Source organism: Varanus komodoensis, unplaced genomic scaffold (assembly GCF_004798865.1).
Source record: "Varanus komodoensis strain SLA01 unplaced genomic scaffold, ASM479886v1 scaffold15, whole genome shotgun sequence".
Lineage (NCBI taxonomy): Eukaryota > Metazoa > Chordata > Lepidosauria > Squamata > Varanidae > Varanus > Varanus komodoensis.
Window position 1 is genome coordinate 24,246,507 of NW_025335440.1, and position 26,703 is coordinate 24,273,209.

At 39.9% G+C, this 26,703-nt stretch overlaps 1 protein-coding gene across 8 annotated transcripts in view; it reads left to right on the forward strand.

The window, feature by feature from the left end:
• The window catches only part of NEBL (nebulette), a 157,066-nt gene that overhangs the window by 108,454 nt on the left and 21,909 nt on the right, over positions 1 to 26,703 (forward strand). For 2 of the 8 annotated variants that reach the window (XM_044424575.1, XM_044424579.1), the window contains exons 8-23: positions 764 to 865; positions 5,741 to 5,848; positions 6,001 to 6,105; positions 9,257 to 9,361; positions 9,580 to 9,687; positions 10,320 to 10,430; positions 12,104 to 12,214; positions 12,357 to 12,467; positions 15,356 to 15,466; positions 18,930 to 19,040; positions 19,265 to 19,375; positions 19,713 to 19,817; positions 20,881 to 20,973; positions 21,891 to 21,983; positions 22,390 to 22,494; positions 23,298 to 23,469. In XM_044424575.1, the coding sequence (XP_044280510.1) occupies positions 764 to 865; positions 5,741 to 5,848; positions 6,001 to 6,105; positions 9,257 to 9,361; positions 9,580 to 9,687; positions 10,320 to 10,430; positions 12,104 to 12,214; positions 12,357 to 12,467; positions 15,356 to 15,466; positions 18,930 to 19,040; positions 19,265 to 19,375; positions 19,713 to 19,817; positions 20,881 to 20,973; positions 21,891 to 21,983; positions 22,390 to 22,494; positions 23,298 to 23,469 (1,762 nt within the window). Of the gene's footprint in view, positions 1 to 763; positions 866 to 5,740; positions 5,849 to 6,000; positions 6,106 to 9,256; positions 9,362 to 9,579; positions 9,688 to 10,319; positions 10,431 to 12,103; positions 12,215 to 12,356; positions 12,468 to 15,355; positions 15,467 to 18,929; positions 19,041 to 19,264; positions 19,376 to 19,712; positions 19,818 to 20,880; positions 20,974 to 21,890; positions 21,984 to 22,389; positions 22,578 to 23,297; positions 23,470 to 26,703 lie in introns of those variants that run through there. The other 6 variants (XM_044424582.1, XM_044424581.1, XM_044424576.1 and 3 more) reach the window with 5 other exon arrangements.

Consider the following 26,703-nt stretch of genomic DNA (forward strand, 5'->3'; position numbering starts at 1 on the left):
CCACCTCTCTGTAGCTGCCCAAGTTCTGTCCATCAGCAGCTGAAGCTCTGTGGTGCTCCTTGCCTAATTCCACTTTTAGTTTCCCCAATTCCATTTCTCGAAAACGTTGGGCTGACTTATTAAAGAACGTCACCTTGCGGCTTTGCCTGTTTATTCCGTTTTGCAGGTTTGAATGGCTTGATGCTGAGATTCTGTGCCCGCAGTTAGCATTTCAAGTACTTTGCTGTTCATTAGCCTCTGCTCTTCCTCCACTTAATGTTTCCATGATCTGCGTGCCTGCTGATGGTTTCACTTCTGCTGGAGAATTTCGCACAACTCACCCTGCCAGGCATCTGCTATGTTTTACCCATTGCAATCTTTTTTTACTTTTAATATGGTTGTGTCTATATTATAGAGTGGATTATTATTTGAAAAAGGCAGTCTCTCATGCTTTCGGTCTAATTTTGCTTAAAATTCTCAACCCTTGAAAATAGCTGAGAACTGACACTTCTTTTAGTTACACTGAAAACTGTTTCCTATTTTTAAATGGAACATACTGTTTTTCAAGTAAAGTAAGTGGTGCATTTGTTGAATTGGAAGAAGCATGGCAGTTGTTGATCTGAGTGTTAGCAAAAGTGGTGTCAACAGAGATCACTAAATGGCAGTTGCTTTACTGTTACTTTGGAAGCATATATATCCCTTGACAAAACCATAAAGGGACAAGAAAAAGGCATTCAACAAAATTATGGCTAATACTGACTTATTTTGATTTTTTGGCTTGAAGGCTGAATACACAAAAGCACGACATGAAATGAATAAGGAGCCAACAGTTCTTGGAAGGCCAGACTTCAACCATGCTCAAGAAGTTTCCAGATTTTTAAGTCAAGTAAGGTTTTTTCATGTTTGTATAATTACGCAGTTGGGATAACTTATTGTCAAGTGTTCTGTCAAATGCAAGCTGAATTTAATTGCATGAAAACTTGAAGATAATCATGGAAAGAGGGCCCAGATCTCACATATTACAATCTGCTTAGATAGATTGGTCCAGTTCTAAGGAGAAGGCAGAAGGACAAAGGTGGCAGTTTCACAGTTATCCAGGGAAAATTCTGAGGCATTGTGCAAGAACCAGCCCACCTCAGAAAAGGAAGGGGGCTTTTCAGAGCTGGAGAGTGAGCAGATGCAGGGGAAATTCCTTGATGCAGTCAGGAGGTAAGAGGTGAAGAGAAGATTGATATATTTTGATATCAATAGGCAGATATGTAATCAATGAGGATGCACTAAGGCTTTTGGTTTCACAAGTGGTCTTTTAAAAGTGCCAGTTTTGCCATTGTCAAAGAGTTAGCATGCTCTATGTAGAATAAAACATAAGGAATTATTACAGAATATCCAGAGATCAAGCCACATGACTGAATGCAGCAAATAACACTTGATATCAAGATGCTGATAAATGTACAATGTTATAAAGGATCTTGCAAGTCAAGTATTTCATGGAAATACATCAGCATTTCAAAGGGAGCAATCACGAAAAAAAGTAAGGCACTCAAAGTGTTACAATATAAGCTTTCAGTCAACTATAGTATTTATATGGAACTTGCAAAGCATGGCAATCCATCCTGGCAGTTAGCTAGAGCTGATTGGTTCTTCTGCAGAGTAGCCACAATAAGCCTGGGACGCAGCTGGGGGCAAGGGATTTTGGGTACTCTTCCCAAGCAGCTGCCTGGCCTTGGGGGGCTCACCCATGGTGGGTTCTGTCATCTGGTTTTGGGCAACATCACTATAGGTGACAACAAACCTGGAACAGCCCTGGCTTCTCAGGGTGGGTTGTTTCAGGAATGGGAGGAACACCCTCGGTTACTTGGACTGTGTTCTACAATAAGAAATCATGGAGAATTGCTGTGTTGTCCAGACAGGTCATAGGTATAGTTTATTAAATGAAGTTTTTGAGTTAATGCTGTAGCACTGAAGGCTAAGGGCTGCCATTTTTACTTGTGCTTAGTTGTTTGCACTACCCATCTGCATAGAGTGAAATATTCATGTGACTGCAAGTGAGAAGAGTGCCAAAATCTGTTTTTGTGTAAAGCATACTTGTTTGACTACATTTTTCTTTCCAATAGAATTTATATCGTGCGTCAGCAATCAAGTTCCAAAGCAGTAAAAAAAGACTGAATTGGGTACTTCGACTGCTAACCCGACTAAATACAGCAGAGTTTATTTACTACAGTTGGCAAGTGGTTAGCACAGCATCATCTTGAAAATGGTTGCTAATCACCCTGGGCCTTCTCATTTGGATTTTATGCCCAGTGTGACATCCTTGATACCACTAAGCAGAAAGCACCAGGGAAATTTTTGAAGATGCAGGCTCATTTTAGGACTGTGTAGGATTAGGGTACCCCTCTCTTTTCAAGTGCAACTAATCCTTAAATAGGAGTAACAAAAATAATTACATATTGTCCCTTGTTCACTCCTGGCTTCCCATCCCGTCCCATCCCGTCCCGTCCCGTCCCTTCCCTTCAAAAAAAAAGTGTCACATTTTTGATTGTAATTTCCTTTGGGCAGAGACCTGTAATCTGTAAAGCACTATGCACATGGTTGGTATTAAATAAATAACATTGTTCTTGCATTCTTGCTGAGTACAGTGTTGGGCACCAGTTAGCTGAAGTCTGATATGACTGATTGGTTTTATGGCAGGAAAGCAAGATATATGAATGGGTATTTCAACCCTGTAGAATAATGTGTACATTGTTGAAGAAGATAGTTGCGATTTTCGCCTGTTCAAAGAACAGTGCTATGATTCAGAGATGGATGCCACGAGCTCCATATGTGCTGCTCTGCTTTTCACATTTTTTCACAGCAGCTTCTATGTTCAGTAATAATTTCTGAAGTGGCTGCTGTTGAAAGAGTCAAAATTCTTGCTGCTTGTGTTGTACTTTTTGTGTACTTCTTACTGAGCTAATGGAATAATGGATGGAATCCTAATAATGCAGAGGGTTTAGCTGAATTGTCAAAGTGGGTGTATGTCTAATAGAGACAGTGGAGATGTTTGGCAGTCAGATGTGGTTAGAAATAAATATACCTTCATGAGAAGAATGAAGAACCGTGTCTACCACCTGTCCCCATTTTCAATTGCCATCAAAAAACTGATTATGGGAATATGATTGGGTTAGGGAAAAAGAACCATAGTGCATCTGTTACTAAATTTTTAAAAAGTTAATTAGGCCATGTGGAAAATTATAAAGAACTACTTTATGATAACAGTAAGTTAGATCATGTAATTAAAATATCATTTACTTTAATCATACATGCTAGTTGAAAGCATTGAGGTTATGTTTTCGCCTTTCTTTTTAAAGCTCGAGTAATAAGGTTTTGCTTGAATAATCCCATTATCATATTAACAATTTGCTCTTTGTTAATAATCCTTTAAAATACTAATTTACATCTTACATTCAATCAATGTGGAATTAATTGTTTGGGGATAATTATTACAGCTTGGATTATGTACAAATGCAATTTTGTATTGCCCTATTGGCATAAAAAAGTGGGGACTTCTACCATGTGTAGTTTAAGACATTGGGTACAGGGAAAGCTTCACTGAGAGTTGTATTTTCTAAGCTTCTCAGTGTTTTGCCCTGCATCTTTTGTGACATTGTGATGATTCATACCTAATGCTGACTCATGTTTTGTTTATCTCATCGTTTGTTGTGCTAAGACTAACAGATCGAGACTCAGATATGGATAGTGCACCATGAGGGCTCCCAGTCAGTCCTGCTTACTCCTCATCCAAGCTGCCAACCCTCCAGACCAATAGTCAGATGGAAGGAGAACCTTCACAGGGAGACAAAACTCCTATAGACCATAGTAGCCTCCCCTTCCTGACCCTCAAGCATACTCTGATGCTGAAGTATCCCAAAGGGCAGAACTGGGAGAGATTAACTCCTTCCTGCTCATTTATCCAGGTCTTGGTTATGCATGCTAGGTTGGCTACCTAATCCACTGTTAAATCATGGGTAAAGGATGCTTTATTTTAAGCTACCTTGGGATTTAAAAGCAGCATCTAGAGACCAGAGGGCAGGCTGACAGAGCAACTACCAATCCTGTGGGTGGGAGAAGAGTCAGATCATGACACAGCCATTAACGCTCTGGGCTACGCTCCCCTAACTTTGCTAGCCCATCTCTCAGTGCCATATGCATTAGTTAGACCCCCCTCCTCCAGGTTTTGTTTTGAGTTAATTTGATTTTCTTTTTAGAAAGGCTGGCAGGCTTCTGAGCATGTACATTTCAGATCCGGTAGCACAAATTGGCCACTGTTGTAGGGAGAGGTGACCAGTCTTAGAGTTGTAAGTGCCCTGTCCACGTGCTTCTCTCTTTCCATTAATTTGCATGGGGCAAGGAGGGACGGCCTGTTTGGTATGGGGCTTTTTGCCAATGTTGTCAGGCAGCTTTGTAGCATTTTTGGCCACTTCTGGGACTGTCATGTCATCTACGTTCAGAGCACACTTTAAGCCTGAGTAGCTTATAAACGCTACCACAAGCTATGGCTTCTTGGGGTGATTTATAAATCTGGCAGTTGGATTTATAAAGTGGCCCATGGGAGATGTGCCAGGTTGTACAGTAAGCCACCCATGTGTTGCCATCAGTGTCATTGCATGTTGATTAAATGGAGCCCCCACACGGCGAGGTTCCTGGTGCAGTGATGCGACATCATGGCTTTCTAGGGGCCAAAGCAAAGCTCAGCTTCATTTAGGAAAGAGCTACACTTCTTGTTCTTTTCTACTTCTGTGTGCTCAGGGTCAGCAGTCCAAATTGAGATGTGAGTGTGGTGGGTAATGGGGACTTTAATCCTCCCTGCTGCAGGTCTGACCCAGACTGGGACCCTGCACCTGGAAATCTATATTACAAAAGTGTGATTTATTAAACTAAATGGAGGAAACTACTTTGCTGTATAAATTTCAAACACCCCATATGGATCAGGGTGGAATCATAGTAGTGGGAAGGTTTAAACCCTTGAGTACTAGGGTCCCGTGCTGGATCAGGCCCTGTGTACATATGCCAAGCTGAGTAACTAGGGTCCCGTGCTGGATCAGGCCCTGTGTACATATGCCAAGCTGAGTAAAAGATGAAAGGGCATGTTAACATCTTTAATGTAATGCCTACCTTCAAGCAGGAGCACCTTCTTACAGCCCCACAGGGGCCCATTGACAACCCCCTGAGGATGCTGCACGTCTTCACCACTGCAAACTCCTTGTTCATCTGCCTCCTACTCTGGGAGAGACAGCAATGGTGTGGAGGAGGAGGAACAGGAGATGCTATTGTCTGCTTGTTCACAGGTTCTTGACCTGTCAAGCAACATGGAAAAAAGGATGGGGCCAACAGGAGCTAGTGACAATGGTACTGAGAAGGTGGACTTACTGAGTTGTGGTTGTCTTGTCCAAGGGCCCTTAAAAACCAGAAGCACACACTGGCCCTGGGGTTACTGAGAAGGACCAGAACAAGCTTAGGGTTAGGTGTCTGCTGTAACATCCAGTTCAAGTTCTGTTAGCCTTCTGTTAACCACATATCAGGAGAGGGTGCTTCTGAAACTCAACTGCATCCTTTGGGTCCAGAGCTAGATCATGTATTCTCCCCGAAGGCTTTATTGACTTGGCCTATAATTACATAACCAATTGTTTGGGATACACTATGAATAGAAACTGTCAATAGTAAGCTCTGCAAAATTCTACGTTTATTCACAATTATATCCTAAAGTGATATGTTCGCTTCTCAGGTGAAATACAAAGAGCAGTTTATTAAGGACAGGAAGAATTATTGCTTCAATCCCTTGGACAGTGCTTCCTTCAAGCAAACCCAGCTGGCATCTGCCTTGGCAAGTAATGTAAGTACTGCAGTGAACGAGTGCCACCTAATGGCCACATTACGTATCAGGCAAACATGAAAAAGTAGTGCTCCTTTTCTGCACTGAAAGCAAAATGGTGCATTTTTATTCCCCCCTTTGGTTCTTTAACACAATGTGCATTCTTCTTTCAGGTAAAATACAAAAAGGATCTAGAAAACCTTCATGAGCCAATGTCTGCCTTTCCAAACCTGTTGCATTTAGAGCATGTTTTGAATGCTAGCAAGATCCATAGTAATGTAAGTTGGCTTTCTTGTAATGTTTCCTTTCTGAATAGGATTGTAAGGTGTAAATGTAGATATTAAGTCCAGGTGGAAAGTATCTCAGAATAGTGGAGACTTCAGGCCACTCTTATCATACCTTCACTTGAGTTTGCCAACCCAAAAAATCATTTCTCTGGTCCACCCTAGTTATGCCCATGAAAGTCTATCCTATCAGCTGCTATCGTTTAATGTAAAAGCAAGTATATGTGCAAGCTGCAATTGCAAATATTGGACATATAACTTTAAAAAGTCAAAACATAAAACATGTCAGTGACATCAGAGAAGACTTTTGGAAGAGATGAGGGAAAGAGGGAACTAGAGTAGATGGTTTATTGATATATGACCTACATCACCAGCACGTAAGTGAGAGGGAGTTTTGTTTTATTGTGATTTTTTTGGGAGGAGAGATTTTGTCACTAAACAAAAAACAAAAGCAAACTATACTAATAGAATGTCCCATGCCTGGAGAAGGGATACCTCTGAACGATAGCTATCATGGAGGGGGAGGCTGCTTTTACCCTGACATTCTTTCTAGAGGGTAGCCACTGTTGGAAGCAGGATGCTGGACAAAATGGCATTATTACACCTAAAAGTGGCAAGAGGAAAGACAGAAAACTGGGTTTCAAACTTGCCCAGTTAACTCCTCTATTCTCCTGACTTTGCCTCTTTGTGAGAAAATATGCAAGACTAAAACTGGCAGCTATTGTCCAGTCAACAGCCACCCACCCTAAATGCCAGCTTGCTTCCATCACTCTGACCATACAACAGTGCATGTTCCCATATGGTGCTCAGTGCTAGTCTCCAAAGGCAGATGGAATGTAGGCTATTCTAGTGCTGGTTCCAACTGAGAGTCTTGAAAATAGTCCAAAAATCTTCTTAAATTATGTAGACTGCATTAATGTATAGTGATCTTTTTTCAGGTTATATACATGTACTCTGTTTTTTTGTTCTTGCTTTTGCTGGCTTTTCTAAAATGGGTATCAGTGTGTTGTAAGCACTAAATAACAAGCTGCAGTTGAGCCATTGTTCCTTCTTCTATCTCCTCTTAGTCTAATCTAATCAAATTGTTGAGAATTGAATGATCTGATAAAACAGGCTTTGATGCTGCAATTTGATGCTTCTGAGCAGTTGGGTGTCTAAAGCATAAAAGGTCCAGGCATAAGAAATTCTCCAAGCTAAGGAAGCATTCTGATTTTTCTAGAAGAATGTGTCAATTAATTTCATACTGAGAGCTACTTTGCTTGGTACTGAAATACCAATTGCTTCCTGACTTCCACAACCTCTCTACAGTAATTGATTTATGATGGCTCTGGTTCAAGAGCTGAGATGAAAAGTCTACAGCTTGGAAACTACGGCCAAGTACCCTGAGGTCAACTCAGAGTAAAATTCCCAGTGTAATATTTTAGGATCCTTCCCAGGGTAGGGTACGGCTGGTCTGGAGTCACAACCCATCAGTATCTCCAATTTTATTTCTATACCACCTAGTAGCCTTTAACTATCCATTCTGAGAGGCGTCTACAAGTGAGGTGCAGCAGATGTCTACATGTGTAAGGGTCTTCTCTGTAGTGGCACCTCAGCTGTGTACTGCCTCCACACCTACTGATACTTTAATATTGTTTTGGTGCCAGCAAATTTCTTTTTATTTTTCTAGTCAATGCATTTTGTTATATAAGTCACAAGTTATCTGATAAATTGTTATTGTATGGTTTCATATCAAACAAAGAAACAAGAATGAGTCATTGCATCAAATCTGTAATGGAACAGTGGTTCACAGGGTTTTGGTAACCAATTCTGGCTGTTCCTGTCTTAGGCTGCAGTGTTAGGCACATATATCTTGATGTAAGGCCTATAGAAGATAGGGAACTTAGTTCTGAATAAATATGCATAGGATTGTACAGTAAGTGTAGTATATAATTCTGCAAATGAGTTACTAATTTTGCAGCATGTTTACTAATTGCATTTCACTTTTAAAATAGGTAGAGATTGCATAATGGTTTACTTGGTGCCACTAGGAGGCAATTGAGAACTGTCAAACTGTTAACACTGAATGTGATTGGGGTGGTTATTGACCTGTGCTAGGGTGCATGATAATGGGGGCATTTCAGACTGTGTTCACATGACATGACAACCCACCATGCTTGATCATTCATGGTGTCACATCACACACACCAGGTTGCTAAGTTGAGGGTCCGGAGACATTCTCATGTATGAGGTGTTTTCTCATGCGCATGAGGGGCACTGCCAGGCTGTCCCTTCTGGTAGCAGTGATAGCCTCTCATACTTAATACATTCTGCTCCAGAGGCCTCCTGACTTTTAGGGAAAGCTTTGTAGAGACTGAAATGCCCTCATTATCATGCAGGGTGGCTTATTTTTCATGAACAAGCCACCTTGAGAAGCCATGGCTTGATTTAGGGGGGTTGACATCCATGATGGTTTGTCCTGTCATTTGAACCTGGTGGGCAATATCATCTGGGGTTCCTGGGAATAGCTAGACAGCCACTTGGCAATCTTCTTTCACTCTTCACAGTCTTGATTGTGTTACCACCTTCCTCTCTAGTCCCCTTTCAATTCCCTCTACGCTTACAATTGGGTAAGTAATGGAGGGAGGTGACAAGCAGGCAAAGTTGGGAGTAGAACTAAAACAACTTGAAGGGATTGTGAGGAGGTGCTCTTACTTCAGTGTAAAGTAAAACAGTCTTTAAAAAGGCAAGCTATCAGAGAGTTTGTCTTGCACTGCTGTGCAACAGCAAAATCCTTCCCCTCAAAAAAAAAAAAAAAACATGGTAAACTAATTCTTGTGTACATAATGGCTCTGAAAAATAATTTCTGTGAGGTGGGGAATATTTGTCTAGTATCGTTTTTGGGCTATTTGGCAAAAGCATGCTGCCTTAAGGACTGAGGCATCAAGGAGTGCTTTCACAAAGGTTCCTGGGATATGCTACTGTTGTGAATATGCTACTGTGCTGTATGTTGAAAAATCTACAAAGGTCCATAAATGCTGTTTCTATGTGCATTTTGCTTTCACTGGGTGAGAATGATGGCTTTTTCTGTTTTTAGAAAATGAATTAATGGTTGTACTATCAAATTCAGAAGGGAGTGAGATATATCTTTTCCTATTTATTTCAGTATGAATATAAGAAATTGTTTGAGAAAAGTAAGGGACTGTGCCATTTTGGACCAGATGCTGCTGAACAGCTGCACCATAAAGGAAATGCAGTTCTCCAGAGTCAGGTATGTCTGCAGTGTTCGCAAGCACATTGCTTGGCACACTTGGGGAGTGTATGGACTGTGTATAGTATGCTCTTTGTTAAGGCAAGAAATACTGTACATGCTTTTGTGTGTGTGTATGAAGCACCTCTCTTCACGGAAGAGAATGGGAAGTTCCTTTGCATGTAAGTTTCCAGTGTATCCATTTATTTGTAGTTTTGATGCATAATTTGTTTTATTAGGTTAAATACAAAGAAAAGTATGAAAAATCAAAAGGCAAGTCGATGTTAGAATTTGTGGATACACCAACATATCAAGTTTCAAAGGAGGCTCAGAGGTTCCAAAGTGAGGTAGTGGAATGCTTCTGAAACTTTTTACTCTATTACAATCACCAGTACATTGTGCTGTAATAGCATTTGAGTAATGATTATGGGCCATTCTTTCACTATGATAAAGATTACCTGGTTCTAGTCCAAAGAAATACTTCAGCCTAATCCCTGGGTTTCTGTTCATTCAGAATTTTGGAGCTGTTAAATTGGCCCATTGCACAATGAAAACATTTTGCAAACTACATTTTCAGGTCCCTCCACTTTCAAAACCCTTTTGTGATATTGCATGGTATTTTTTTGTTTTTCCTGGCGTTTCTGTTCACTCAGAATTTTGGAGCTGTTAAATTGGTCCATTGCACAATAAAAACATTTTGCAAACTACATTCAAACCCTTTTGTGGTACAGCATGGTATTTCAGGGGACTGGGAATCAAAGCATTCTTGGACACATGGAACAAGATTAACAATTATTTTTGGATCTGATTGTGCCTTCCGTTTGATGTTACAATGGGTGTTTTAGAGTCACACTTTGATATTCTCCAAATTCTGAGTTTGTTACATGAACATATTTTAGCTTTTAAGTGTAACACAACTGTGGATGTTGATGATATTGCATACATTTAATAAAGAGCTATACTTTTATCTGGTATGCAGAAAATCTATCGAAAAGAATTTGAAGATAAAGTCAGAGGAAAAGCAGCTCTGGATTTAGACAAGACTCCCCAATTCTTGCACGTGAAACATGTTACCAACCTGCTAAAAGAGGTAAAATTCATGAGGTCAGAAGATGGAAGGACCAGCTCTAGTTTCTTTGATGTATTTTTGTGGGGATGTGTGATATGGACTATTCCTGTCGTATAACATAATTCACATTCTTCTCTCAGTTTTTCCTTGTTCCTTGTATGGACCCAGGTGCTATAGCAAAAGTGGTGTGGAACCAATCATGTGCAGCCAAAGTTTCAAAGTATTTATCTTTAGATAGTTGTTCTTTGCCTACATATTAACTCTGTATCCAGACATTACATCATGCTGTCATTTGTGCTTCCTATAGTTTAGAACATAAATCATACTTCATGCTCCTAAGAATGCAGTCTAACCATGCTAGAGAGGAGCTTCTAATCTTGGAAGAGTCCTAGAATTTTCTTCTCTTCTGGGCTATTTCCTCTGGGTGGCAGGAACAGCAGAAACAATTTTCACCTCCCAGCTTTCCTGTATGGTTGAATTTCTGCAGGCAGGATCAGGGGTTGGGAAAACCCTGGGTCTGGTAGAACCATGGTGCTCCTCACTCTTCCCACTGGCATGCTCCCATGATCTCTTTTCCAAGATTGTGATGCCAGCCTTAGGCATGTTAGCTACCATGGAAGTTTCTGTGGCTGCTGTGGAGGTGGAGTCCATGCTTAGATCTCCTGTTCCATGGTCTGAATTTTGTCTATGTTTGTGGAAGAGTGGATCCAGAGTATCTTATGGCACCATAGCTACTTTCTAAGTGGGATTGGGCTGCTCTGCTAATGTTAATGCTAATGTTAAGCAGGAAAACCACTATTTGCCTAGTATTTGTTTTCTCAAATACATGCGATCACTCCTGCCTCCATTGTGCAGCAGCTTCTGAAGGTGAATGATGGTTGTAACTGTGATTTTCCTATTCATGCCATAATATTGTACCAAGTTGGAAACCTGCTTCAATCCATGGCTTCTGATGCTGGTTTGTTGCCCAGTTGCAAATTATGGTTTGCCACTTTTTGACACCACACCTCATCAAAGTTAGGTGCAATTAAATACAGCTTGTTGCCATACCTGAATTGAATTTGTGCCTAAAAGCTGAAGAAATGTGGAAATAAGTTGAGATGGCACCCTTTGGTTTGTCAATCAAGGAGAAAAGCATAAGCAATCTGTTTCCTCTGCTGGATATGGTGTGACCCAAACTGAACTAAGTCTGGCTTTACTTTTCTTCCATGTTTGTTTAATATCCGTTTACATGTTCATTTTTATCACAAGTGCTCATTGTGCTGTGTAACTCTGATTTGAGGATAAGTGCCTTTTGTGTTCCATTTAGTGCACCTTTGTGAATAATGACAGCATTAGTAGAACTTGAGTGACAGGGTCATTTACTTGTCTGTAATCTGTAAAGCTACCATCCATAGTAGAAGCTCTTACAATAAAGCATCTGTTTAACTGTAGTACTAGCGTACAAGAGGAAGAATGTTTTGGGGTCCCACCTCCAGAAGCTAGAAAAAATTACATTACAGTCTTTTCACTCTTGGTGCATCATGCCTTTTGATTTTTCAATTCTATTTTAACTATAGTAAGTGTGCACTATCTAATTCATATTTTATAGAGATTTTCAAAGTATTCCTTGAAATATTTAATAAGAAGTTTTTCTTTTCAAGATCTTGCACACAATTTAAAGCAGAGAAATTGTGTTTTATTTTAACCTTCAGAAAGAGTATAGAAAAGATTTGGAAGAAGGGATGAAAGGAAGAGGATTGACAGTGTTTGAAGATACGCCAGATTTGATTAGAGTGAAAAATGCAGCTCAGATACTAAATGAGGTAGGTTATGTTAGTAAAGGTTATTAATGTCATGGAAATTGAGCCCTTAACAAAGCACCCAATGAAATATATTCTTATGGTTTTTACAGTCAGCGAAAAAGTGTATGCTTTGAAACAGTTTCTACCTGGCCTTTTTTAACAGAAGGAATACAGAAAGGACCTGGAAAATGAAATAAAGGGGAAAGGAGTCAAGCTTATTTCAGAAACACCTGATGTTCAAAGAGCAAAGAGAGCATCTGAAATCATTAGTGAGGTCAGTAAATAAAAACATCTAATAAAGGATGTCTGTCCGTCTTTGTGTCAGTGCCATAGTTCCAGTTCTGTGAGACCTAGACATCCGAAACTTGGCATGCATTCTAAGGCAAGGAACTCCAACTTGAAGCCTGAAGGAATTTCCAGTGGTAGCAACAATGGTGCCCCAATGGGATGGTACAAATCTTTTAAATATTTTCCATTTTTAAAATAAAAACATGTGTATTTGCATATATCTGTAGCAATGAATCAATATTAAATGCATGCAGCTTTTTAGAAATTACACATAGACTTCAACTCAAATAGACCAAACATGCAAGTAAGTATCCCTTTGAAGGTGGGATCTACATGCTACCCATTCAAATATTGAAAATGTTGTGAAGTCCTCAGTCTATTGCATTGTACGAGGTGAATGCTTATCCAGTCACTTGTGTAATATCAGTCTTTCAGCTGTCAGTGAGGGGCAGGCAATCTGTGCCGCCTATTTGTTAATTTCCATGAAGCAGGTAAATAAGCTAAATGAGTGTGTGCAGCAGGAAGTATTAAAACTGATCCAGTATAGAAATTACCTGCATAAAAACCACCTTTAAGAAAGAAGCAACTCTTTCCAGCTAGGATTTTCTTTAGTATTAAAAAATATTATACGCTGGGTAGAATCAAATGAAGTGCTTATGCCCTGCCAATTTTTTTCTGCCCTTCCAAGTCCCTTCCACAAGTGTTGGGCTTTGTCAGTTCAGTTTCTAAGTGTGACACGCCACTTACTCCAGAGAGGTTTAGCACTTTGTAGATCAGTGAGAGGGCAAACCTTTTAGAAACCAAGTGCCCAAACTGCAACCCAAAACCCACTTATTTATCGCAAAGTGCCAACACTACAAAAACCCCCCTGAATACTGAGGTTTTAGTTTAGAAATAAACACTCAGCCAGTCCAAGCAATATATATATATACACACACACACACGCGCACGCGCACTTGGACTCTCTCTCTCTCTCTCTCTCTCTCTCTCCTTGGCAGTGCACTGACTGGCCATGTGAAAGCTTGGACGAGTCGTGGCTAATGAGTCGCAGCTTGTGATGTCCTCACCACTGCTCCTTTCCGAGCATGTGCATGGCCCCTATGTGCACTGTTATCTGATGCTTGGCCGCTGGGGCAACTTTGCTCACGTGCCGACAGAGAGGGCTCTGCGTGCTGCTGTGGCACATATGCCATAGGTTTACCACCACTGCCCTAACCCTACCACGGTGCACTCCCATAACCCTAATATAGGAGTAAAATACCATTGAAAGGGGTGATTTTGTATAAGCCTTCCTTGAGTAGCTTTTCTGCACAGCTCATCGTTTCTGCCCATTCTAAACACATTTCAAGCATCAAAATCATGCCAGGATGCCTCATTTTTCTAATCCTATCCCAGTGATGGTGAACCTTTTGGAGATCAAGTGCCCAAACTGCAGTCCAAAACCCACACTGCAATAAAACCTGAAAACTGAGGTTTTAGTTTAGAAAAAACAACTCACAGCCAGTCCAAGCATTTATATATCTATTTATATCTATATCTATATCTATATCTATCCTTGGCATCGTACTGACTGGCCATGTGAAAGCTCAGATGAGTTGTGGCTAATGAGTCGCAGCCTGTGATGCCATTGCCTGGCGCTGCTACTCCTTTCCAAGCATGTGTGTGGCCCCTATGTGCGCTGTTATCTGATGCTCAGCTGCTGGGGCAATGCTGGGGTGACTTTACTCGCGTGCTGACGGAGAAGACTCTGTGTGCCTGCTGTGGCACGTGTGCTATAGGTTTGCTACCACTGTCCTGGATGAAGTCCTAAAGCTAGAGACCTTCTAACCGGACTTTTTCAAATATTAATGTGTGTCTTCCCCTCAATTTACTGTGGAAGCACTAGATTGCTCTTGTATGAGTAGGTGGCTGCTTGTGCAACAGGACTGATGGACTGGGTCAGGATGAAGTCTTCCCCTTCCTTTCAGTAGTCATGCCTGTTGTCTGAACTTTCGAGACAAGACAAATTCAGAATGGCATTCTCAACATTACTATGAATAGCTATGAATTTCCAAGAGTGTAATGCAAAACTATTTCTAAATCTTGTTTATATTTTTAGCATGTATATTAATATAATCAAGCATACTTATTATACTTAGAACAAATCAGTGTACTTGAAAAAGTAGGCTATATATTTGTTTCTGAATAATCCACAAGTTGCATAAAAGTTCTGATTGTTCATCACTGCTTATTTTACATTTGGTCAGATTTATGCATCCACCAATTCTGTTATGCCCTCGCTGATTCCATTTTGCAAGTGCTGCCCCGACTTGCAAAATAAAGATTAGTACTTCCAGGGCGTCCTTTGTGAAGTTCAGTCCCACTTGCCCAAGAGAATTGGTGGGACCCACCAATTCCAGAAAGAAATTGGCAGGGATGCAAGCGTCCCAATGGATTCTACTCAATGTATAGTATTGTTTTAATGCTAAAAGAAACCCTTGCTGGGAAACCTGTTGTTAGGATTTAAATCAAGGGTCGGGGGGGACGGGTTGGTTGGTTGGTTGGTTGGTTTAAAGGAGAAAATTTCTAGGTTTGTACAAACTTTAGTTCCAAGAGTGACCACTTCAGCTTGCCCTTTATATTGATCTATAAGGTCGTAGGCTTGAATAGGCAATGTATATCCCTTAGCACTAGCTACAAAGGCACCAGAAGAGAACCTGTGGTCCCCCACATGGTATTAGAGTAGAACAATAATCAGAGAATATGGGAAATATCATTCCCAAATATCTAGGAGGCTGTACCTTCCTCACCCCTGCATTAACTTCATATATTTAATCTGTGCATCAAATGGAGATCTGGTATTAATTAATATACAGCATGTTCTTTTGTTTGCAGAAAGAATATAAAAAAGATCTGGAGACTGAAATTAAAGGGAAGGGCATGCGAGTTGGCACAGATACACCTGAAATACAGAGAGCCAAGAGAGCATCTGAAATTGCAAGCCAGGTTTGTTTGAAATGATATGAAAACAGAACTGCATGATCTGGTCTCTGATATTGCTATGGCAGCTTATGGAATATACAAATGGTATTGCAAAACGGAAGAATCTTGGTTCCGAAATATTTCGGGTAGGACCAGGTCTCAGATGTTCTACTGTTTTCATTTATAGTCACTGTAACTTGCCTTTCTTAATTGTGGGGGATCACAGCATAGACTGATGCTTGTTTGAACTTGTACAGAAGTTGATAACAAACTTGGAAGCCCTGTATGCAACTACGTGTATAGTTTGCAGCTGTACACATAGAATACAGGAAGCTGCCTTACACTGAGTCAGACCATTGGCCATCTAGTTTAATATTGTCAATACTGTCTGACAGCAGTTCTTAAGGGTTTCTAGCTGGATCCTTTACTAACCCTACCTTGGTTTAGGTCTTTTGAAAGCTCTTGCTGACATTGATTTTGAAGAGCTGGTGAAGTGCCTTTAGGAGTTGTTAGGAAACTGCTCCAAAGACTGTATGGAATGTATTCTAGAGGATAGTGATTGTTCACTCATACTTTCTTCTGGCTAATTTTTTGTGGGTCTTTAGAAGATTCTATCTCATCCTAATCTGTCCCAGATTTCAAGTGCTTGAGACTTTTGTTTGAGAATTATGAGAAGATACCTGTTGTCAATAGCATAAAGCCCTCTGTGCACACTTAGATTCTTGCATCCTTAGGTGCTCTTCAGTGAGTTAAAGACCTCAGTTAAGACTATTTTTGTTGTTGTTCCATCTCTGCACAGTCTTTTCCAAAGAACAGGTTCAACAAGTCCCTGCACTAAAGGGCTTACAAGGTAAAATAAGCTAAAGAATGATACGGAGTAAAATGAGAAGAATACAAGAAGCCATCCTTCACTTCCTCCTTCCAGGCAGACACAGAGAATGACTTTCTAAATCAAATGTTATGCTTTATATTGTCTTATTATTTTATTAGTTGGCTATTTTATCTATAGTTTTAGTATTTTAACATATTTTAGATCATTTTTCTTATTGTAATTTTTTAATTTTAACACATGTGACCTTGGAAGCTATTCCCGGAAAAGCGAGTTAATAGATTTTGGGAATACATAGCCAAATAAATATCTTCCTTGCCAATCTACAGAACCTTAAGGCTTGTTGGAATCTGTGGAACTGGAGCAGACAGTGATTTGGTTTCATGAAATATAAGCATTTAACTATTTAATTTCCTCTTTCCTTTGGATAAAGTTACCAAAAACTGTTTAAAAAGGGCCAATTTGGGTCAGTTGGATCAAAATGTACAAATGATACTACTCTTTAGAACATGAGTGTGTTTGAGAGTTCAGAGCTCAAAACTCATTCCTTTGACTAGTCCCTTCAGGAAAAGGTCTACAGTATGATGTAGGGCACTGCAGTGGGTGCCTGAGAAAATCAGGTATAAGCTGGCCAGAGTAAGTTTCTACATTTTGTACAAGCTGCCTTGGTGCAGTTTCTGGTAATTTTCTGTCTTGCTAAAGCCGCATCTCTGGAGCACCAGGGACTGTTCTGGAGACAAAGGGGGTTACTAAAGCCACATTGCATGAATGGTCTTTTGCTTACATAATTTATGGATGCAATCTACTCTCTCTACAAATGACAATTTCCAAACTGATTTTCATGAGATAATATCCACGGAGGGCCACTTACAGGGCTTGAACACTGGGTAGAGAGAAGGATTCTTAATGCCTCCTGCAGCTACTGAGTTTCCCTTGCAGTTGACCCTCAGCTAAATTTATGATTTTGGAGTCTGAGTGTGGGAAAAAATCAAAGCAGCTGGAAAGCATCTGTAGCGGGACTCTTATTAGTCAGGGAAAGGTCAAGCAGCCTGCATTCTGCCAATTCTCCCTGGTAAGTACCCCCAGTGAATTAATGTATTAGAACATCTTGTCATGCCTACTTCTGCCCACTTCCGCCTGGAAAGAAGCTGCTGTCCATGGTGCTGACAGAGTTATCTATCTTGACAATCTTTTGCACATCTGCATTCCAAATTTTGCTTTGTAGCTAGTCAGTCTAGATCCAGCTGTCTGAGCCACAATGGGAAACAATATTTTTTTTAAAGAGAATCTTTTCAGTTTCTTTTAAGTTGACTATACTGGTTCTATTAGCTTACCGAAGCATAGCAAAATAGAGACCTACTTGATTATAATATTCTAGGCATGTAAAGGTCAATTTTATATCCAAGAGTTATACATGCAGTTAAACACTATTGACAGAAGAAATTGGTTCATTTAAGGACAGGGCCTTTGCTGAAGTTAACAAGAATTGCTATTTTGTGCTGTACATTCTTCAGTGTGTTTCAGCTTTGACCAGTCCATGGTCCAAATACAGTTCATGAGAGGTCTCCCCAGCTCTCCACCTTCTCTAGTCCTACTCTCCTTAGCCTCTCCCACTTCATGCAGAAAACTTTTCATCTCTGATCAGCAGCTGGCTAGAGATATTTCCCACTGAAAGCACATGGTCAGCATGTCATGAGTGGAGCCAGCTGGAGCTGGGGGTCAGACTAGATGGCCCAGGAGACCCCTTCTGACTCACTCAGTTTTTATGTTTCTATGTCCTTAATTCCAGTATTTGCATAGATTGGAAATAAACAATTTCCTCTGCTTATATGCTCAACCACACTGCATTATTGCCAGTGGAGTCTAAAAAACATAATTGCTCTGAGTGTGTGTTGCTGTTTGTATGAGAAGAGTGTGTGTTGCAGCTGAGGATCTGTGTTTGTGTGTGGCAGAAAGAGAGGGAAAATGCATAAGCATGTGAATGCAAACTGGACAATCACATTTGGGTCCACATAGCAACAATGATGTAGTCCTGCCCACTTTGGGATATGTGGCCCACTTTGGCCAAAATATGGAGTCTCTGCTGCATTTGGTTGCTGTCATGCTTGCCCAACTGAGTTTGGGGCTCAGGCAAAAAGGCTCTTCACTCTGGTCTAGCAGCTAGTGAACTTTATTGGGTATGTTTTCTGTGGAACAGGAGGGCCTTTTCATTCCTATTTGCATTAAAAGTCACAATTTTTGAAAAAAAAAACTTTATAATAGGGAAATGTTTTTGTTTCTGTCAGCAAGGTTTATCTAAGATTGCAGATGCATTTGCTTTTTCTGGGTTGAAACCATTACATGTAATGTGCGATTGTATAAATGTATTCTTTAATATTTAGCCTGGTATTCGACTGAGGACAGTGAAAGCAGCAACAGCCTGAAACAAAATGCTACAGAGATATGTGCGTGTGCGTGAAAGGGTCTCCTTTTCTCTTTTTTAAAAAGTGAACATCAGATGTATCTGAGAATCTCCTATGGAGCCAATGTTCTGATTGTATCAAAGGACATTTTGACCTTCAACAGTGCTATTTAATAAAAGCACACAGATTAAAGCAGAAACTATATAAAAGCTTCAGCTACTATAGATCTGAGTATTGCCTCTTCTGTCCTTCACAGAAAGAATACAAGAAACATCTAGAAATGGAAATTAAAGGGAAAGGTATGCAGGTGGGCATGGATACTCCTGATATACAACGAGCAAAGAAAGCTTATGAAATTGCAAGCCAGGTTTGTGCCGAATGCAGTACTTCAATGGCATTTATGGTAAAATACAAAGGGGATTTAAAATAATAAAACTGAATCCTACAGAACCACAGCCAGGCATCAGAAATCTAGTTTGTGTTGCTGGCACAGCTTTGAAAGGAGCACACATGAATTATTCCAGTGCTTTGGATATGAAAGGCTAACGATATTGTATGTCTAAGAATTCATTAGTGTGCCACATCTTGCAGAAAGAATATATGAAGGACCTGGAGACTGAAATCAAAGGGAAAGGAATGCAAGTGGACACAAATATCCCAGAGATTCAGAGAGCAAAGAAAGCATCTGAAATAGCTAGCCAGGTGGGTAGTGAATAATGAATAATGAGTAACTCATTAACTGTTGTAGTTCAACAGTTTACAGCATTCCTCACTGCATACTTAGCTGAATTTTAGTTTTATGGAGGATGCATGCAACTTTAGTGTTAACAAGTATCTATATTAACATGTGGATGCTTAATCTAGAATTAATAGCTTAGATTTGAATTCCAAATTATTTCAAAGCCAAGTATACCATAACCTGACAATGAAAAGGCATTTTAAAGTGGTAATAAATTAGACTTACATAGATTTAACCAGATCTCAGTTGGTGGCATATTGTGTGTGCATATGCATCTGTGCATGTTGTGTTACGTTGCAGAAGAAGTATAAAGATGAAGCAGAGAAGATGCTGTGTAGCTATTCTGCTGTGCCTGACACTCCTGAAATTGAGAGAATTAAGAACACGCAGAGAAATATAAGTTCTGTAAGTTGGAACAATTCATGTTTTAGAAGGAACTTGTAGACATATCCAATGTCAGTTGAGCTCTTTTGTATCCTGGGATCCAATGCAAATGTGTACATAATTTTTCCCAAACCAATTGAATAACCTCCTTAGTAACAGCTACACTACTCTTTTAACGCTAATGCTTGCATTGTTAAACTATCAAAATTAGTAAAATGCAAGTGACTCAGACTTCACAGGGCTAATTTGTTTGAACTCCATGCTTCATTTTTTTGTTTTTAGAAGTGTAATAAGAATGGATGCTTGCTTTCTTCAGTGTAGCAATGCAGTTTAAGGAAAAATTGTTTTAAGGAACATTTGTATGCTCACTGGACCATAGGAAGTGTCCGAGTCCCATCTCAGCCTTGTAGAGAATTATATGGACAATTGGGAATCTTGATGTTATGCATCTGGAGTATTAGCACAACATGTGTGCTTGTTGGTACTTTGTGCCATTATGTTCTATATCAACTATAACCAGGGAAGTGAAAAATGCACTGTGAAATGATTGCAACACAATAACAACTTGATGTGTAAGGAATGCAGCATCTAAGTTAGCTAAAACACTTTACACAATCTTCTCTCCAGGACCAGATGTTGTGATACTTTGCTGCCATCGTAGTGCTGAAATACTAGCTATTGTATCCCAAGATTACAAATTTCAGAGAAGAGTTGAAGCCCATGCATGACTGGCTTCTCTTGGATCCTGTTTGGACTCATTGATAATAGAGTCGTTTGTAACCCAAGACTAATTGAACACTGAAGCATTGTAAGCAGTGCAGAATCCTGAAGAATATTGTTTAGTGCAAAAATAAGATAAGCTATTTTATGAGTTCCAGTAAGCAGCAGAACACTAAGAAAGCGATTTAAAATGGCATTAGCTTCTCTGGTGTTTAGATGATTTATGGAAAATGCAAACATTTCTATGAGTGCAAACAGCTGAGTTAGTGTGTTTAGTACTTGGAATATTGGCTGCTTTTCCCAAATAGTGCTAGCTTTTCTAGAGAACTCACAATTGTTTTTTTTCTTTTTTTGTATAATGAAGATACTTTACAAGAAGGAGATAGGTGCTGGCACAGCAGTAACAGAGACTCCAGAGATTGAACGAGTAAAGAAAAATCAGCAAAATATCAGTGTGGTAAGTTTTAGTGATGTTAAATATTGTTCCTTCCTTTGCACAAATAACAGTTCTTACTGTGATTACAGTGGAAAAGCACTGCCAAATTAAAACAGTAATGAAAACATGAAGTCAACAATGCTAAACATTGACTCAGTAATCAGATATTATTTTTCTACACATGCCTATGACACACTGGGGATGCTTTAGAGTAGCAAACTTGTGAGCAAGAAAATGATTAGGGACTCTGTTTCTTTGCTGTTAACCTCCCCATCCTGAAACTGCTTTTCTAAACATCAAAATAAGCATCCTGTGTCTAATATGCCTATTTACATGCAACATGTTGTTAGTTCCTGACAGTACATATGAAGTGCCACCGCCTTGTATGATTTAGCTTGTGCAGTACTCCTTGAGATCCAAGGATCCAACACACTGTTTGGCATCTTTGGCATCTGTTTGACTGTCCCGAGTCCTTGGTAGTGGATGGTATATAAAAGTTTTAAATAAAAAAAAAATCTTTCTCATCTTTTGACTTTGTAATAAGCATTGAAATAAAACAGTATTAAATATTCCTGACAGAAACTGTTTTATGGTTTGATCTGTTCCTAAGAATGTATGCTAATATGAAAACCTTTCCTTTGCACAGATCTAGGAAGTGCAGAGTATGAATCCCCACTGAACTAAATAAAGGCTGCAGTGCTTGGTGATTTGCACCTTATAGTAAATTATGTTTAAGTTAGTATTGCTTCTGTATGTGCATATTTTACTGATGAAATACAAAGAAAACAATCTGTTATGCTTCAGTATGCAGTGTTAATAAACGACAAACTAATTGGAACATCTGGACTTTAAACACCATGTGGCGTTTAATGCAATGCATTATTTATCATAGTTCAGTTACATGGTTATGCATTGTGTTTTATTCTGTAAATTAATAGGTGCGCTATAAAGGTCAGGTTGGTAAAGCTACTTCTGTGAGTGTTACTCCGGAAATGGAGAGAGTCAAGAAGAATCAAGAAATTATCAGCTCGGCAAGTCCTTTGTTTCTCATTTCTTTCTATTGTTTGGGTTAATAAAGTGTCTTTTCTATAATTACTGCATCCCATAATACCATACACCTATGTATGATTTAAAAAGTATTGTGTCTTTGTGGTCTAGAAATAGCCAGTCAAGTTGTGGGAACACTGAGTTTTCTTGTGGATGACTGTCAATGTCTTCAAAGCTAGCATTTTACTCTTTGTATTGCATATTAACCACCCAAGTATTATGATTTGTAGCCAAGGTCAATGACACTCATGCTTTGAATGGATATACCAGTGCAATACTCATGATCAAGAATCACGAGGAAGATAATTTATTCATGCCATTAAGTGTAATGTTCCTTGCCAGTTGTGTACTCAAAACCTTTGTGTACTGTGATGATACCCTGTTTTGCAGGTCAAGTACAGCAGAGATCAGCAACAGATGAAAGGTAGATCTAGTGTGATTCTAGACACACCTGAGCTAAGGCATGTCAAAGAGACACAAAACAACATCTCAATGGTAGGGTACATTCTTCACATGCCTGGAATGTTCTAAAAAACAATGTTTTGCAGTCAATTGGATTGTATCCTTCAATAATAGAGGTAACTAGCACACTGTACTAAACTATGGACTGATTTCTTCTTACACAGTGGATGTGATGGGGTGGGTTGCTAACTGCATATAAAAGTTGTAATTCCACTCTCTGCAATACTAATAAAATGATTTTCCTAACTATTCACTGTGTGATTCCTTATAGTACATTTAACTGGAGAGGGTGACACACACACTGCCTTGTGCTTGTGCATGTTCTTGGTTCATGGTGTGCAAGTGGGATTCCGAGTTCAATTGCTGTGGTTGGCTTTGCTTGCAAGATTGTGTGTGAGTGCGGTTATGTGGGTGTAAAGGGGTTCAAAGGTATAGAAATATCTATAATGCTTTGGTAACTTATACTAATTTGACAGTTGGTATGAAGCATTTGTTCTCATTACTTTTGAGTTTGTATGAAATGGAAGCTGGTTTTTGAAGGGTTTTGATACTGTCACTCGCATGCGAATGTACCTGGTTGACATTAACATATTAAATTGCATGTGACCCTGTATGAATAGCAAATTGAACTACTTCAGATATATTCTTAAAGAAATCCACTGGAATATCACATATATTGGGGCATATGCTGGCAGTGAATACTTGCATGTCAATAGTTATCTGCTTGAGTAATTGGCAAACAGAAATATCAATGCCCAGCAAAAATGGTGCCTCATCTTTTGCAGTTCTTAGTACTCGCGTCCTTGGACAATAATAGAATCCCCATTCTTCACCAGGTCAAATACCATGAAGATTTTGAGAAAACGAAAGGCAGAGGATTCACTCCAATAGTGGATGACCCGGTGACTGAACGGGTGAGAAGGAATACCCAAGTGGTTAGTGATGCTGCCTATAAAGGTGTTCATCCACATATAGTTGAAATGGACAGAAGACCTGGAATAATTGTGGGTAAGTTAGTTTGATATGCTTTACTGACCAAAGATACTTGATTGGGCCAGTCTGCGGATATTTCTTTCTGACCAGAATAACCTCACTCTGTTATTATTATGCTTTGTTCTGCCTAATTGCAGTGTTATCTGCATTTGATATTACATACTTTTGTTGCACAGGAGATTTCTTTTTTCAGATAAAAAACGATAGGTCAGTTTTGGGTTATCAGACAATAATTGTTCTCTAGCAAAAGTGCTAATTGCAGTCACCACTGAAGTAATGAGAATATTAATTAACACAACAGATGATAAGATGAAAGGGATTTTAATCAAACATTAATTTGCTCTACAAAGGCTTATAGGTAAAAAAGAGACATAATATAAAAAGTACTTAAATTGTTAATATGAAAGGCCAATTATTAACATTTTTCCTTTCTTTTAAAAATGAAAGCAATCACAGAATAAATTGCCATTTGACATTTTTCGTATAGATTAGTACAAAAGGAATTCAGTGTTACTATTTCAATGCTTCTCAAGAAAGGAATTTTATTGTTATAAAATATGTAGTATTTTTTTGGGAGCTGTAACAGTTGACCTGTGTATTGAAATGAAAATAGGATGCATTCATTTTTTATTCTGCACTTTCAGTCTAAAAAATGTCCTAAAGTATTTGTACAGTGTTTAATAGTATAGCATAAATTATTCAACTATGAATTGGCACACATTTTTTCAGGTGTTACTTTATGACAGTCTCTTGGAAATCACTGCAAGACAAGAGTTGATGCATCATATCAAAAGTTTACCTCAATAGTTCTTCTTGGGTTTTTCTGCATATTTTGTATTTTAGCTCATTATGGTTACATTGTGGTGCTTCTTGAGCACAACAGCTCTTTAGTTCTCTAACTTTGTTATTAAAAGAAAATATATGCAGTCCTAGGATGGCATTCAATCCTCAGAGTTATTTCAGAGACAATGTGCTGTAAAATTTATTATTCACACCATAAAGCAGTAGTCTTCAATGTGGCACTCGTAAGTGAAAAATTCCTTAACTTGGCACCTGGGGGAAGCTGCAAAACTGTCTAATTATTCCCCCTCTTTAATTCTATTTAATAGATAAATAGATTTGTTTATATCTATAGCAAGAAATCTATGCTTAGTTTGTGGAGTTGTACGGAAAGAAAAAAAAAGAAAATATTAAATGCATTTAGCTTTCTAAAAATTATACATAGGCATCAACAAAAGTATACCAAATAGCGAATTTAGTATCCATTTGAAGGTGGTATTGTAAGTGAATGTTAAGCCTTCTGATCTTGTCATATGAGTCTTTAATTTCTCAAAATGGACTGACAATCTATTTACTCAGGCCATGTGCTGATTTGCATGGAAAAGGTAAATAATTTAAAAGAATGTGTACGTCAATGAGTATTAAAGACTGTAATCTCTGTAATAACCTTCTCATAAAGAGAAGCAACTACTGGACATTGCCAAAGGATATATTGGAAAAGCCATAGCTGTATGTTGTTGTTGTTTCTATACTGTCCAACAGCTGAAGCATTAAAACACAATCTAAAATGCACCACAGTATAAAAACATTGAGAAAACTTTGAAAAAATTGAAAAAAATTAAACCAAATTTAAAATACAAAATTCCAATAAATTAATCTGATTAAGCAACTAACAAAGCCCCAACTAATTAAATGCCCTGTTGTAGAGGAAGGTTTTGACCTGGTGCCAGAAAGATAGAAAGCTGGTGCCAGGTGGGGCTCAGTGGGGGGCTTGTTCTAGGGGGCCACCACTGAAAAGGCCATTCTCTTCATTGCCACCAACAGAGCCTCCCTTGGAGGTGGCAGTTTGAGGCAAGCCCCACAGATTGATCATAGTGGCCCGACCCATGAACGTGGACACACTCTGGACCTGGTTTTCTCGACGGGGCAGGAAGAGGGTGATCTGAGGGTGAGGAATTTAAGTTTGACACCCTTGTCATGGTCAGATCACTTCTTCATAAGGTTTGAGCTCGAGAGCGGCCTTTCCCTCTGTAAGGGTGCGGACCAGATTGTATTGGTCCACCCCTGGAGCCGGATGGATCCTGATGGATTCCTGAAAGCTCTGGGGGATTTTCCGGTTGACAAGGCTGGTGATCCTGTCGATGCCCTGGTTGAACTGTGGAATGGGGGGATGACCAGGGCTATTGACACAATCGCTCCCAAGATTCCTCTCCCACCTGGCGGAGCCTGTTCATCTCCTTGGTATACACCTGAATTATGGGCAATGAAGCAGGTTGGGAGACATCTAGAGCATAGATGGAGGAGATCATGGGGTGAATCTGACCAAACACAGTTAAGAGCCCACTATTGGGCCTATGCTGTGGTGGTGAGGATGGCGAAGAAGAAATTCTTCTCCGCTTCCATTGTCTCCTCACAATGCCGTCTGGCGGAGCTCTTTTGGGTGGTGCAGGGGCTGATACATCCGGGCCCACAGAAAGATCTCGTGCCACCCTTGAAGGCCCGCTGTGATGACTTTGCCAAGCATTTCAGGGAGAAAATCGCTCAGATTCGTCACAAGCTTGACTCTACTATTGAACCAGATTCTACTGGGAAGATGCCAACGACGCCGCCGAGTCCACAATTAATGGATGAATTTCAGTTGTTGCGGCCTGATGATGTGGACAAGGTGCTTGGACAAGTACGCCCTACCACCTGTTTACTAGACCTATGCGCATCTTGGCTACTTAAGAAAGCCAAGGACGGGAGTGGGACCTGGATCCTGGAGGTGGTCAGTGCCTCTTTAAGGGACAGTTGGGTGCCTGCCCCTTTAAAGGAGGTGGTAGTCCGGCCAGTGCTAAAGAAGGCATCCCTGGATCCAGAGATGGCCGCCAATTATAGACCAGTGGCCAACATCCCGTTCCTGGGCAAGATGCTAGAGCGGGTGGTGGCGGGACAACTCCAAGCACTCTTGAATGAAACTGATTATCTGGACCCATTTCAGTCTGGCTTCAGACCCGGATACAGCACTGAATCTGCCTTGGTCACCCTGTACGATGACCTGTGCAGGGAGAGACAGGGGGAATGCGTCCCTGTTAGTTCTCCTGGACCTTTCAGTGGCTTTCAATACTTTCGACCATGGTATCCTTCTGAATAGGCTAGCGGGATTGGGAGCTGGAGGCACCGCATGGCGGTGGTTCCGCACCTATCTCAACAGCCGATTTCAGAAGGTGGTGATGGGGGACTATGGCTCTGCGCCATGGCAGTTATGGC